At 50.6% G+C, this 14,512-nt stretch overlaps 2 protein-coding genes across 2 annotated transcripts; both read right to left on the minus strand.

Moving 5' to 3' along the window:
- Positions 1 to 2,350: 2,350 nt before the first annotated feature.
- Positions 2,351 to 2,731, minus strand: LOC122380417. Its single transcript, XM_043363568.1, has one exon. It carries the CDS (start codon positions 2,729 to 2,731, stop codon positions 2,351 to 2,353), a length of 381 nt encoding a protein of 126 aa, XP_043219503.1.
- Positions 2,732 to 12,078: 9,347 nt separating this feature from the next.
- On the minus strand, positions 12,079 to 12,522 carry LOC122380418. Its single transcript, XM_043363569.1, has one exon. The coding sequence runs from the start codon at positions 12,520 to 12,522 to the stop codon at positions 12,079 to 12,081; it is 444 nt and encodes a 147-aa protein (XP_043219504.1).
- Between the last annotated feature and the right edge of the window lie 1,990 nt (positions 12,523 to 14,512).

A 14,512-nucleotide genomic window follows, 5' to 3' on the forward strand; every position in this document is an offset into this window, starting at 1 on the left:
TTGTCCGTCTTAATGCAGGCGTTGCTCATCGCGGGGCAGTCCATGATGAAGCGCGTTTGCGGCCGATGCGGCTTGAAGTTGTCGCAAAGAGGTAGGGACTTCAGCACCAGTCGGGTTGCCAAGCTCTGTTGGCTGGTGTCGAGCGGCGCACACGCGTAGCAGCGCAGTGCTTTGGCCGGCGAGGGGCCGCAGCCCAGCACCACCACCAGCACTGGCACCAGCAGCGGCAGCAGGGACGGCGTGTGCGCCATCCTGACTGCAGCGGGCTGCACTGGCCGCTGCGGCGGCGCCCGTCCGGACCGGTCACGGCCGCACCTGTCATGGGCCGTGCCAAGAGAGGGGGCAGGGCCCGCCAGCCGGCCGGGCCGCTGCCAATCACCGCCCCCCACTCACCGGTTTCCGCCCCCGGACCTGGGGCCGTATTCACGTCGATCATTTTCGTAAGAATTTTCCTAAGTTTGACCTACTTCTTAAGTAAATTTTTTTATTCACGTGAACTCCGTCGATAAAAACTTAAGAAGTGTCGACGTGAATACCAAATTATACTTACGAAAGAAAATCGACTTACGAATTCGACGTGAATACGGCCCCTGGACCTGGACCTGGCGATGGCCGTGGTTAGTTGATAATATCGGTTCTCAGAAGGTGCCCTTTATTCCCCACGCATCCTTTATGTGAGGCCCCACACCGAGCCGGTTTCTTGCAGATAGGTACTGATATGATGATGATACTGATGCAGATCAGATACTGATGCGGATACTCTGAAAATGAAAATCTTTTTTCGCCTAAGACGATCCGATAGCTTATGGATCAACCGTGCTTTCGGGACGGAGTTGCTAGTTTTGTGCTTCCGTTAGTATCACTAAAATAATATGTGACCTACGTCGGCTTGGCCGTGGATTGGCCATAGCGGTCTACACCTGGTACCGTGAATGTTTTAGTTCTGACGGATTGTTTTAGTTCTGACGGAATGTTTTAGTTCTGACTCAAAGCCCTATGGATATCTATTATTGGAATTACCTATAAAGTTCTTATACATATTTTCTTTACAGCGATTTCTGTGCTCTTGAGTAAATGATCGATTTCGTAGACAAATGAGGTGAAACGTTTTCATCCAATTAGTGGCGTTTTGTTCCGTTCCGGTGCCCATAAGTAACATGGACTGGTCCTGACTCAGAGCTATTTTTAGTCACTTACTTGATAACGGAATAGCTATGGTGTAACCAAGTCATTGGTTTAGTTTTGCATTGCTCAGCACCATCTAGCTCCTCTCCTCACTCATCGACTTCCAGTGGTCTAATTACCAAACTACTTTAAAACTTTATTGCACCGTAAAACATTGAAGCTTCCGCTAATGTTCGGAAGTAAACGCACATGCGACACAATACAGAACAAGCATAAAGGAAAATCATGCACAAAGAGTTAATATTTGACTGAGAGCCGAACACACAACACAGTCACCTCTATTAATGACTACCTCATCAGCCGCCGCATGGATTTGTTGCCCATTTTATGACACAAACCCAACTTATCTGAGGCCAGGGTCACCAAGTCGAATGCAGCGTCACATAACCACAAATTAATGAAAGATTTAGATGCATGTATTGGCTACAAGACCTGGCTGTTGAAAACGGCTTGTGAACCTGCTGCAATCAGCTTGTTTCTGTGTCAATACAACGATTTACTCGATACCTTTCACAATACGCTTTACTGGGGCAATGGCAGCTATTCTGGTCGTAAGCATAAGTCATTTCAAACAGCTATAAGACATCTTCGTAGTCTGAAACATCTGATATTATGTTGCCCCGTATATGCGCCGTAGAGTTCAAACAATATCATACAACTTTTTCAAAGATAGGTATGTACTAATGTTCTAACAATTGTTTTCCAATTAAGCACAGGTACTTGATGACAACTCGTGTATACGTCTCCACGAACACACGTTTTCACTGGTAAGTGGTAGGTATCAACTTTAACCGAGTCCTCATGTCGGTTTTTTATGATATTGGGCTTTGAGAGGCCTCTCAGTCTATCCACCCGGAAACTAGCTCTGTTTAGATCCTAGTAAAACGGCATGCTTCTGCAACGTACGCAGAAGATGCCCGACTAGACGGTTCTTATGGAAACAGTCATCCCTGACGATACGGGAGAAGTGGTGTGGTGCGATTGTGGCACAGCCCATCAAACGAGAACAGCCATAAGAACGTCTTCCTGTTGCTGCCCATAAGCTGGCGATGTAGCGACGTGAAAATCACCTAGAAAATGCTACAAGTGCCGATAAACTGCGTTCGTCGCCAGCATGAACAGCGTACGGCAGCTTCGCTCCTCGCACGATGAACGCGTCGATCGTCTAGCGTCCTCCTGCGAGCGCTGCGATGACGGCCGCGAGCAGCAGCACGGCCGACGGCCAGCCGCGCTCCGAGCCGTTGCACAGGTCGACGGCGCAGTAGCAGTTGGGGTCGCCCTCCTTGCAGCCCATCTCAGCCTCCTGGACGCAGCCGCGCGCCACGTTTGTCGAGTCCTCCGGGTCGGTGATCTTCACGCAGCCGAAGAAGCCCTCGGGGCAGGTCTGCTTGTACTCCGAGCTGCCGTTGAACTTTGCGCACGGCAAGTCGAGGTTTTTGATCGAGACACCGCCCTTGATGGCCGAAGAGCTCTTGCATGAGAAGCATGAGAAGGCGTGCGCAGAGACGGCCAGACTAGCCGTGAGGAGGACGATGGCCAGCCTCATGACTACAGGTGATCTCGAACAAACTGGGTAGTTCGGCGGTGAGGTGTAGCCGACGGTACCCGACTGGCGGTCAGAGGAGGGCCGCGGAGGTCCGTCAGGCCGCAGGTGACACGGCCGAGTGACGCCGCCGTCGAGTGACGGCCGGTCGGTGCCGGAGGCCGCAGGTGCCGCCGCTGACGTCACTGCGCAGCGGTCGACATCGGAACGGCGAATATCAGCGTGAGCTGCTAATGACGTCAGTGGTGGACGCCAAATGCACAGGAACCGACTGAGAGGCGAGCTTCGCATCGTTACGGGCGCCGAACAAACACCAAAGCGCCGCCTCTAGAAGCCGCCTCTAGAAGCCATTTTGAAGTATAAAGGAACTGGCGGATTTGCATCGAGCGGCATCGATCGCTACTGCTAGGCATTGCCATAGCTATGTATCTGTACCTAATAAGGCCATCGAAGCATCACTAGTGGACCCAGGGGAGGGGTCACTTGAGGCAAATACTCCCATAGGCGGCGGAACGGGGAGGGCACCGGCCGGGCACCGTGCCCCCTTTGATTTTGGCATTTTAACATTAGCCCTATGGACGTTGCATGGAAAGAATGGGACTAAAAGTCGGCAGTGCCCCCTTAATTGAAGGTGTTTCGCCGCTGCTAAATGCTCCCCCCCCCCCCCCATTCACCCCCGTAGCGCCCGACATCGAGGAATATTGTCGTTTTCTAGAAAAGACAGGAAACCAAACAACTCTAATTTAGAAAAACTGGCTTAAAGTTGCACAACGGTGAGAAGTACGTTATCGAAATCCGAGGAGCTTTGATATTACTGTTCAAAAAATATGTAACCTTTCTCCTTTCTGTATATTTCAATCCCTGATGACGAAGACGAGAGGTCTTTGAAACCGGTTGGATTTATTAAAATATGCTGCTCTGTGCCTCAATATACGTCTTTTTGTTTGGAAATCCGAGGAGCTTTTAGAATTCCGGCAACTTGTGTGGGGGTATGCCCCCTTCCCCCATTCCCCCCCCCCCCCCCCCGCAGCGTTCGAGACCGCCTTTCTAGATCCACCTATGCTGAGCAATGAGCATAGCCCTTACAGCGTTTGTATCTTTTTGTTTTACACAACAAATTACAAATAGAAACTCGTATGTATTTTGGAGGTGTTTATTATAACACAAAATATTGTTGAAGATACAAAACGACGCAGCAGTGACAATAAATATACATAGCTGCAATGAATGAGATAGATTTAGGTGTGTTTTGTGAAATGTTCGTCTTTTTTAGAACTGGAACATAAAACACTTGCGAAACTTTCGAAAAACACTTGACGAAATTTGTAACAAATACCTATTAGAACATTAGCAATGTGTCATACATAGACATCATTCTGATGTGTACAATGCATGATGAGCTCTTGGAATGCATATTTAATCCAGCTGGGTACCATAAGGGAACAAACAGTGCAAAGCGAAATATCACACCACCGAGACATCACGGGCCTTCCAGCAAGTAGTTGCCGCGCAATATTTACACCATCCGCTGTCAGCTACAGCTTTAAAGCGCGGCATCTTCACCTACGGCTTCGGAGGCCGATGGGACGGAGATATGTCTACGCTACGATCGACCTACTCCGATCAGTCCTCCGTCAGTCGTCTCCGCCTCACACGAGCCGCAAACGGATGGCCAAGCTGCATATAAAAGCGTGACTAACATTGCGGCGTCCAGCGCTCAGTAGGCGCTCAGCTCAGCGCCTTCTCCGGCGCTCCTTTTTCCCCGCCGGGCTGGGTCCCGCCGCGTGCTCGCGAGACTGCCTCTGGCGCGGCGAGCTGTCTGTGCCGACTGTTTGACAGTCCGGGCGGTGACGGTAGCAGACGGGGTGCTGTCAGACAGCGGATGACGGGCCGGTGCCGTCGAGTCCAGACGTTCAGCTCCGACGCTCTGATGACTTGCCCGCGCGGATGGCATTCAGAGGCAACTCGATCGTCTGGCGTCCTCCGACGAGCGCTGCGATGACGGCCGAGAGCAGCAGCACGGCCGACGGCCAGCCGCGCTCCGAGCCGTTACACAGGTCCGACGAGCAGTAGCACACGTTGTTTTTATCGTTTTCATGACAGCCGTCGTCCTGGACTTTGGGGCTGCAGCGACGCGCCTGAAGTTTACTGTCTTTCGAATCAACACGAATGCACGCCTTGTCCAGCGAGCTGCACTCCTTCTCAAACTTTTTGTCGGGGCTGCTCGGGTCGAAGTCGTCGCACAACGGCATGCCGGTCAGCTTGCTCAGCCCCGACCCGAGGTCGATCCCAGGTACCTCTGCCTTCCCGCAGGTGTAGCATTTGAGCGCCTCGCCGGTGGCAGCCAGTCCCAAGATGGCGGCAAACACAACGGCGTTCATGTTGGTTCAGTGTGGGGGCGACGGAGGATCTCAGTGGCGGCGGTGGTCCGACGCTGGACGGCGCGGTCGGCAGAGACGGATCGGGCGGTCTGGGCGGAGAACGAGCCACTACTGGAGGCGCCCCGGAGCACGCCGCGGCTCATCCGCGCGCCGGCGCACCGTGCGCGACCACGCCCGGCGGCCCGGGACGTCGAGAGTGGGGCCGACGGAGGGCAGCGGCGCCGACCAGCGACCGCCGCTCTCCCAGGCACTCAGAGCCCTTCCCTCGCTGACTTGGGTGTTGTGGATCGATTCATTTCCTCTTCCCGAGCATGAGTCAGATCATAGCGGTTCTCAGTCGACCTAAAATTGCACTGGCCTCACACTAGGATCACTAAGATGGTGTTTAAGTCTAACCAAAGCAATCGTTATCATACAAAAGCATTATCATGACCTAAGTAGTCTTTAAATGATTATTTGATGTGGATTAAATGATTGTATTTCATCCGTGTCAAAAATAACTAGTTACGCAAGACAATGACGTGCCTTTTCCTTCCTCCGTTTCCTTTTCACAAAATCGCAAAATTGGTAACGATCTTATCCCTCGCCCTGGCAGTGGGGTCGATGCGACCCCCCCCCCCCCCCCCCACCAAGGTTTTTCGAAGATGGCGTAAAAACGGCGGCGCGCAGCGCCGCCAAATTTGGCACAGCCTACGGGGCAACCATTTTACATATGACCTAAAACTTCAGGTCCGGGTGACCTTGGGTCAGATCACCAGGTCAGAAAAACCGGTGCAAGGTCATGGTCAAATTTCAATTTTCTTTTTGCACCTGTCCAACTCACAGTTTTGGACTGATTTCCTTCAAACTTTCAAGATGTGCTAAGTTCACCGAGTTGTATAAGATATAGTTCGGGTTTTTTGATGTCACTGACCTGAGGTCAGTCAGAGGTCATTACGTCGTAATGTTAAGCCTATGGGAAATTACTAAATTCGGAAAATACTGGAGACATTCATTAAATCACTTTTGTGCTTTGAAACCACAGTACTTAACAGCAGGTCACTTGGTGCTTCTTTGTTTGGTGTACTTATCCATGGGTCAGGTCAAATGAGGTCAACTGATGTCAACTGACGTTTTTATCAATAACTTGGCACATAATGATGCTAGAGCTTAAAAAGTGGTGTCATTGTGTTCCTGGTGATCAGCCGAATCGAATGATATGCGATATGATGCAATTTGGTTAACTTGAACTGAATTAATTACGGAGCGAGCGAAGCGAGCGGAATTTCTGAGTATGAGCGGCCGGCCGGCCGGCCGGCCGTGCGGACGCTTTTGCGAGGCTTATATCTCAGCAACCACTTGACCGATTTACACGCGGTAATTTTTGTAGGGTAGCTTCATTCCTTCTTCCAAGTATTGGACTATTCCCGATGCATGTGGGTGACCCCTTATGCACGTGCCACGTGCAAAACGAAGAGGTGTCAGTTTTGTAATTGTTGCAATATCTCGGTAACTACTTGGCCGATTGCGCTGAAAGTTGGCATGTAGGTAGGCACCCACTAGGCACTGCATACCCATGTGCCAGAGTTGGGGTGCTGCTGCACGTGCGCACGTGCAGGGGTCGTTTCCAGATCTCGAGAACGGCTGAACCGATGGCGCTCAAATTTGGTACACGGTTAGGGACCAGTTAGTAGGGTGCCGTGCACAAGTCAGTTGGAACCCATTTTGCACGTGCGCACGTGCAGGGTGCCGCTTCCAGATCTCGAGAACGGCTGGGCCGATTGTGCTCAAATTTGGCACATCGCTAGAGACCGGTTAGTAGGGTGCCGTGCACAAGTCAGTTGGAGGTACCCCCTCGAAATTTCGCACGTGCAAGGCTCACCCTCTCGCTCGCTCCGTAAGTCGCCCCAAAAGGCGCTATACTGGTTAATTAAAGTTTACTTAATAAGAAAAACTTCAAGTACACTTAAGCAAGCTAAAAAGTATATAATTCAACGTGCCTTGACGTGCTGAGTTCACTGGTGCTTTTCTTTTTGCTCTATCTTAATCGGATCAAAAGTTTAAGTGAAAAACTTTTGACCTGTTTTTAGCGAAATTTTTACATTTATACCCCCAAAACCCCCCTAAATATTGACGTAGAGCAACCAAATTTGCGCAGGGGTGAGAACTCTAGGGGGCCCACCTACCTACCAAATTGGGTGTTTCTAGGTGCATAGGAGCCAATCGCGAGGGGGGTCGCATCGACCCCCCCCCCCCTGCCAGGCCGTGTTATGAAAAATGCCCTGCCAGGGCGAGGGCTAAATCTTTGTGGCACCCCTAAACTCATCATATGTTATCATCATCTCCGATGGTACCAATGAATTTTACTCTGCGAGTGTCGAGTAGGTAATCGTATGAAACGTGCTCGGCTCGTTATAGTTAAAGTGACCATCGCACCTTAACCCTCGCCGGACCTATTGGTTTTCTACATACGCGCCGGCCGAGGGGGGGGGCGGGTACGACCCCCCCCCCCCCCCTCGCCGTTTCGCCCCTGGTGGAGCTAGCGCGTCGCGGAAAAAACGAGCGTGTGCGCCGTTACGAGGCGCAGAGATTGGTACCCGATATTAAGGTCCTAGGTCAACCGGTGACCTCTGAGGTCAGGTCAAGTGCCCCAAGGTACGGTTCAGTTTTTGGTGAATAACTTCGCAACAAACGGCCGCAGAGCGCCGATTTTGGCAGCATCGTGTTCGTCTCGCTCAGGCGCGTCGAATGATATACTTTTTGTCCGGGTCAGGTCAACTTGGGGTGTTGACCTCAGGTCAAGGTCAGGTCAGCACCCCCAGGTCACGAAGTTGGTCGAAAGAGGTCATGTCGCATATAATTCGATTCGGCAGGTCTTCCTGAGTCCATTGGTGGCTTTCCCGACTCGCTAGCTCAATTTGATCAAGAGTTATTGACGAAAAACTAATATGACCTTGATGACGTCATAAATGACGTCACGCAAGGTCAACATTGCAAAAGTGACGCATCTAACCTTGCAAGGAGTGCATCAAATCACGATTCTGTGTGCTTGAGATAGTTGGAGATCGTTCCCGGCGCCAGAATAGCAGTTTTCATTTTTCCCCATTGACTTATCATGGTGAGGTCACGAAAATGACCTGACCTCATATGACCTTTAGGAAAAATCCGAGATATACAAGTTGTGGGACTCATAATGGATACTAGATCCTGCAAGTTTCATTTCCCTGTGACATCTCCTCTGGCAGTGAGGGCGTTGCGAAGTTGCGACATCTGAAGACCGTGCAGAGGTTCACTTATGACGTCATAGGTCAGTGACCTGACCTGACCCAAAAACGCGGTTGGTGTCAAAAGATGCGGCTTGGATCAAAGGTCAGGTATGCCAAGTTTCAGCTCTCTATCGCCAGCGCGTTCGAAGCTATCGCGAAAAAACCCTATGGGGGGGGGCGGCACCCGCCCCCCCCCCCTCGGCCGGCGAGGGTTAACATTAGTTTTGAGCTGAGATAGCCAAATTGGGGTTCCTGACTTGCACTTACCGGTTAGGGTACTCACCACATCGAGAAATGCTTAACCTTCCAGGCGGTAGGGGGGGGGCATTTTTTGCCCCCCCCCCTTTAGTTTTTTTTTTCGATATATCTCGAGAACCGCTGCGCCGATCGTCACCAAACTTTCAGTTCCCTCCGGGGAGTAGCTAGCGCACATGGTGACCAAATTTTTTTTTTCCAAAGGCTATGATAGGTTGGCCGCTAATGACGTCAGAGTGACGTCATTTTTGCCATTTTCGACCAAAAAAAAAGGTTTCGCGGGAAGAGCTGTCAGGCCTACAGCTTTAGAGATACAGAAAAATGTTCCAGACATAAAAGGTGTGGAATCAAGAGGGCTACAAAACTGCCATTTCGTTTTTTCGAATTTTTTTTATTTTGACCCCAATAATCAAAAAATAGATTTTTTTGAAAATAATAGCCGAAAAATCCAAAAAGTTTTTTGAATTTCGAAAAAAAACCGGAATATATGGGATAGTCCCTACCGCCTTCTATCTACATACCAAATTTGAGATCAATATCTCTTTTTTTTGGGCCAAGTTATAGCGAAAAAACTGTTCAAAATTGATGACGTCAAATTTTCAAACTCAATTTTTAGCAATTCTAGACCTCGTAGCGCAAAACAAATACCACCATTAGACTCCCCGTGACGAGCTGCATCGAATCGATACCCATTTTATGCAAAAATATCAATCCTGAAATTTGGCCGTTTTGACCTGACCTTGACCTGACCTCCACCAGAAAGTGACCTAAACCGTACCTGATGGTCTTATAACCAATACCATTGAGTTGGAAATGAAAAACTGGCCATAAAACATGCATCGCACAACCTTAGCAAAGTTGGGTTCATGTGGTGACCCTTGGTGACCTTTGGTGACCTGACCTGTGACCTGACCTGGTATGACCAGTGACCTCTAATAGCAACATATGTACTAGACAACTGACGCCTTATCGCTGATGTTCGACAATTTTTTTTTTTTTTTTGGGTTAGGCCCTTTCGGTCGACAAGACCATTGCAGAGCCGGAAGGATGATAGGAATTAGGGGGAGACATTGGTCTGGGCAGGCACCCTAGAGAGTCGCCGGGGCTGAGCCCGTCCATAGGACAGGCCGATCAGCCCCCCAAGCACTCTCTGCACCCGGCTACGGGGTGCAGCTCCCTCGGGAGCAGCGGTGCCGCTCCAAGGGAGCAGCCCGCATGAGATAAAGTTGCCTGTCCAGCCCGGAAGGGGGTTGTGGCGTGGAGGAGAAGGATTTCAGTATCCTGAGGATAGAAGCACGGATAGGTGTTCGACAAAATGCGTTTTACTCGGTGTTATAGCGCTTTCCCTAGAAGCTCCGTGAACGGTGAAACATTTTATATTTGACCTGACCTGTGACGTCATCGGTGACCCCCAGGTCAATGGAATTTGGTTTCCTTCGACAAATTTTACAGGGCTATCGAACGCCGTTTGAATTTTCCGGATCCGTCCAGTAGTTTCGGAGATACGAGGGGGGGGGCAAAAAATGCCCCCCCCCCCCCACCGCGCGGAAGGTGGCTGGGAGGCCCACCGCCTGCCGGGTTAAGCTTTAATTCGTAGATATTGAATATCAAACTTGCAGTTTTCAGATTCTAAGGGACTAATTCATTTGAATGCCCCCTTAGAATTTGTGACGACAGCGGGGATCTGACAATTTTTAAATCTTAGGTATACTAAGACCATCGGTAAAGCGTGGTGGCATACACTGCTTTGCGCGCAACATCTCAATCTGCCGCACTTTAAGGATGCCAAATTATTGCTTCCAAATGACGCCATAGGAACAGCGGAGACCCCAAAAGTGAACAAATGTGAAAGTCTAATATCTTGAAAACTAATGAATATTTTTCGGTGAAATTTGGTACCTAGATATTCATTTTTGATATTTCTGAACCGAGCGACATCACTTTTATGCCAATTCAATAACTTTTGCGTAGGTGGAAGGGTCCTTTTAAAATCAGTATAAAGCCGAGTTATGTTGACTACGAGTAATCGGTAGGTACTTGAGATCACCAGCTATCGATTATCCGTACTCGGTGTGTAAGACAAATTATGTTGAGCTTTGGAGGGCGTGTATTTCACATCCAAAGTTACTTTGTATAGCAAATTATACAACCAATGCACTTATCTATCAAATGGTTCGATATTCGATAACGCATACACAGTTTGACACAGGAATGACACGACATCACAGATGGCCGGGTGATACAAGTCCACTCTCCGTGGAGTCGTATGGTCGGCTTACCAAAGGCACTGGTTTGCTGCTACAATTAGGTACCGCATGCTTATTGCTTTGTGACAATCCGAAGGTGGTTTCACTATGATGGAGTTGACAGTAGAGCTCGTGTATTAACTAAAAGCTGGTCTTACCTTATTCTATCGAGTATGAATCGTTGTGCTTCTATAGAAGCACAACGCTTCATCGAGCACTCGGTAAGCAAGCACGTTACAATAAGCAGTTATGTGTGGTATGGGATGAAGCTAGCGCGCACAGCTGGACTGAAATGTACGTTTTTCCGTAGGATAAACGGATGTGTATGCGAGTGACTTACTCAAAACTAACAAATAATGTATATGCACTAAAAAGTACAGGCCCCTAAGCACACAATTACCTTCGCCTCAGTTTTACAAAAACGGCATATAATAAAAAGCCTTCGATTTTCTGAGCGTTGAATTTAGGGTAGAACGGCCTTTGCTCAGCATTTTTTCATTCATGGTTCAGTGATTCCCTTTTCATTTTAGGAGACAGCGCACACATTCAAAACCTGCAACTAAGTATGCAACACGTTTAAATGCACACGGAATGTCTTTCGGTTGAGCTCAGCTGGAATAAAAAAAGACACCTGTAGGATACCTGCAGCTATCTTCAGCGGCAGAACTGTGCGGAAGTTTCCGGCGCCCTGTCGACCGGCATGGAGCGGGAAGTGCGGGCCCCGGGCCGACCAGACCGGGCGACGACGATGGCCTTGGTACGGCGGCGGGCCGGCCCGAGCCCGCGGCGACCAGCCGCTCTATCACAAGATGGCGTCCGCCGAACGGCCGCGCTTCAAACGGCGTCTCTGGCCGGCGGATCGGCCCTGCTGACCCGCCGGGTCGAGAGCAGCCCGGAGGTGCGTACACAGAGAGGTACTGCCCCCGGTGGCACACACAGGTACTTCTTGATGATGATGATGACGATGGCGATTGTCTCGAAGACGCCGCGGGCGCTGCACGTCTGGGCGCCCCCGGAGGTTACGTAACAGCGACACCACGCGCTGCGCTTAGAACAGCGCATGTCGCGCGCGGCACGTCACCAACTGTCGTCCTTACCAGCGCGGCAGCGTATCGTGGCGACGACCACTCCCTGGAGCTCGCCTGAGCGCCTGGAGGAGGCCGAGAAACGCCACCGGTGCGCGCCATTTCCGGCAGAACGGACCGACACGTCCGGCGCTCACCCTAGCGTCCTCCCAGGAGCGCTGCGATCACGGCCGAGAGAAGTAGCACGGCCGACGGCCAGCCGCGCTCCGAGCCGTTACACAGGTCCGTATCGCAGTAGCAGGCGCCCAGCTCTGTACAGGTGCCGTAGTAGGAGTCGTAGCTGGTCACCGGCTTGCCGACCGGGTGGCACGTCCGCAGCACGTTCGTGTAGTCGTTCGGGTCGGTGATCTTGAGACACGTCTTGTTGCGCGTCGGCGGACAGTTCTGGATGAACTTGCGGTTCATGTCCTCGAAGTAGGGGTCGAACTCCTCGCAGGGCGGGAAGTTGTGCAGCGGGTCGCGCAGCCGGTCCACCGAGCGCTGGTAGCCGGGCACCTCGCGCTTGCTCTGGCACGTGTAGCACTGGAGGGCGCCGGCAGAGGCGGCCAGCGCCAGCACGGCCACCAGCCTGGGCAGCTCCATGTCTGGCGGCGGCTGCGGGCGGACTGGCGGACGCGGCCGCTGCCGCCGCGCGCTGCACTGCGCGCCGCGGCAGCTCACCTCTCATGACGTCACCGCCGCGCCGCGGTGTGTGCTCCGGTGTGTGACCTTGAATAGCGCAGCGCGGCGGCGGCCGTCACAGGTGCGGGTCCCCGCCGACCTGCGCCGCCGCCGTCACGGAAGGAACGCTCCAGAACGTGCACACCGGTATAGATGTCTGAGAGAGATAAGGACCGTCACGAGCCGGCGCACCATACGAGACGGGCTCGATAGTGGCCGAACATGCCGTCTACGACTGTAGTCAACGGAACAGCCCGGATTACAACGAATCTCTGACTCGCGTGCATACCTACCGAGTCGGGTGACATTGCTGGTTTGAATTCAACAAAGGAAGTGAGTCATTGAGGTGGCAGGCAAAGCAAAGGCGTTCGATGTAGCTCTAGTGTGGACGACACTATGTAGGTAGGTGTAGGAACTTGTTTCGAGATAAAACTAAAAGAAGCTCCACGGGCCTTCCAACCTACCACTTCACCCGATGCTAGCGGCCTTGTTCAGTATTGTAAGACATGTTTATAAAGTCTGATGGCCAAGAGTTGCGAACGAAAATTATAATTAAAATCTAAATCTTTTTGTATTTCAGACGTTTCGACAACACTGTGTCATCGTCAGTAATTGATATAAAATATTTCCTGAAGTCACAAATCACATTTTAAAAATAACATCAGCATTAAGAAATTACACATGGTAATGACATTTCGGTGTTTTTACATTCGATCACGTTCGTTCCTCACAAGCGTGCTCCGTTTCAGCAAGGATAATCTGGCTGTCGCTACTGCCATCGAATAAAATCCCCCTCTTGTGTTAAGTGTGTTCTTGGTCTTGATGTGTGCAGCCTCTAGTGCCCTCCTGATGTTTTTGTTCATACCTTTCTCTAAAATTTCAGCCCCTTCCCACCTTGGTAAGTGCCCGGCCTCATCCACATGAACCACTATCGCATTACTTAACACGTGCCCCCTCACGTCTCTTCTGTGTTCCCCGACACGGGTACCTAGGCCCCTACCTGTCTCGCCTACATATTGTTTTTCGCAAACAGCGCACGGTATCTGATAGACTATGCTACTTTCGTGATCCTTATCTTCGTCGCGTGCACCTTTTAAAATATCGCCACTTTTGTGTCCCGCACTTATCACCGTCTTGAATCCGGCCTGTTCAAGCTGTCGTGCTACCGTATCCACCTTTTCAAAATTGGGAATGCAGAGCAATCTACTCGATTTTTCTATTCTTGCGTTTTCTCTTTCATTAGTGTTTCGTTCACGAATCTTCTGGGCCTTTTTCTTCTGAGAAATGAGAAACCCTCTTGGATATTTGAGTTGCTGAAATCTTTCAAAAATGTGCTCCAGCTCGTCCTCGAGATATTCCGGGCTGCACACTCGGTAAGCGCGCAGGAAAAATCCTATTGCAATGCCCCTCTTGTACCTCTCGTTGTGTCCAGAAAAATAGTGTATGTAGTCCTCTTTGCACGATGGCTTCCGGTATACCTTGTATTTCAAGTTTCGACCCTCTCTGATTATGAATGTGTCCAGAAAAGGAAGTTCACCGTTCATTTCATTTTCCACCGTAAATTGAATTTGAGCGTCTACCTGGTTGAGACTTTGCACTTTTTCTTCAAGTTTCATCTCTTCTGGGTACACTATGATCACGTCATCGACATAACGTAACCATACGGTTCCTTGGCCCATGATATTTAAAAAGTGTCGTTCTTCGAGCATTTCAAGATATAAACACGCAGCGACGGGACTGAGGGGTGACCCCATCGCCAGGCCAGAGTGTTGAAGGTATTCATCATCTTCAAATTTAAAGCTGTTGAAATGCATGCAGAGTGACACTGCTTCAACGTAGTCTTGTTTTGGAATTGGCAACTCTCCTTCATCCATTGCGTTCACCACCTCTTTGATTACGTCTAATGCCCCTT

Source organism: Amphibalanus amphitrite, unplaced genomic scaffold (assembly GCF_019059575.1).
Source record: "Amphibalanus amphitrite isolate SeventyFive unplaced genomic scaffold, NRLGWU_Aamphi_draft 000098F_arrow, whole genome shotgun sequence".
Taxonomy (NCBI): Eukaryota; Metazoa; Arthropoda; class Thecostraca; order Balanomorpha; family Balanidae; genus Amphibalanus; species Amphibalanus amphitrite.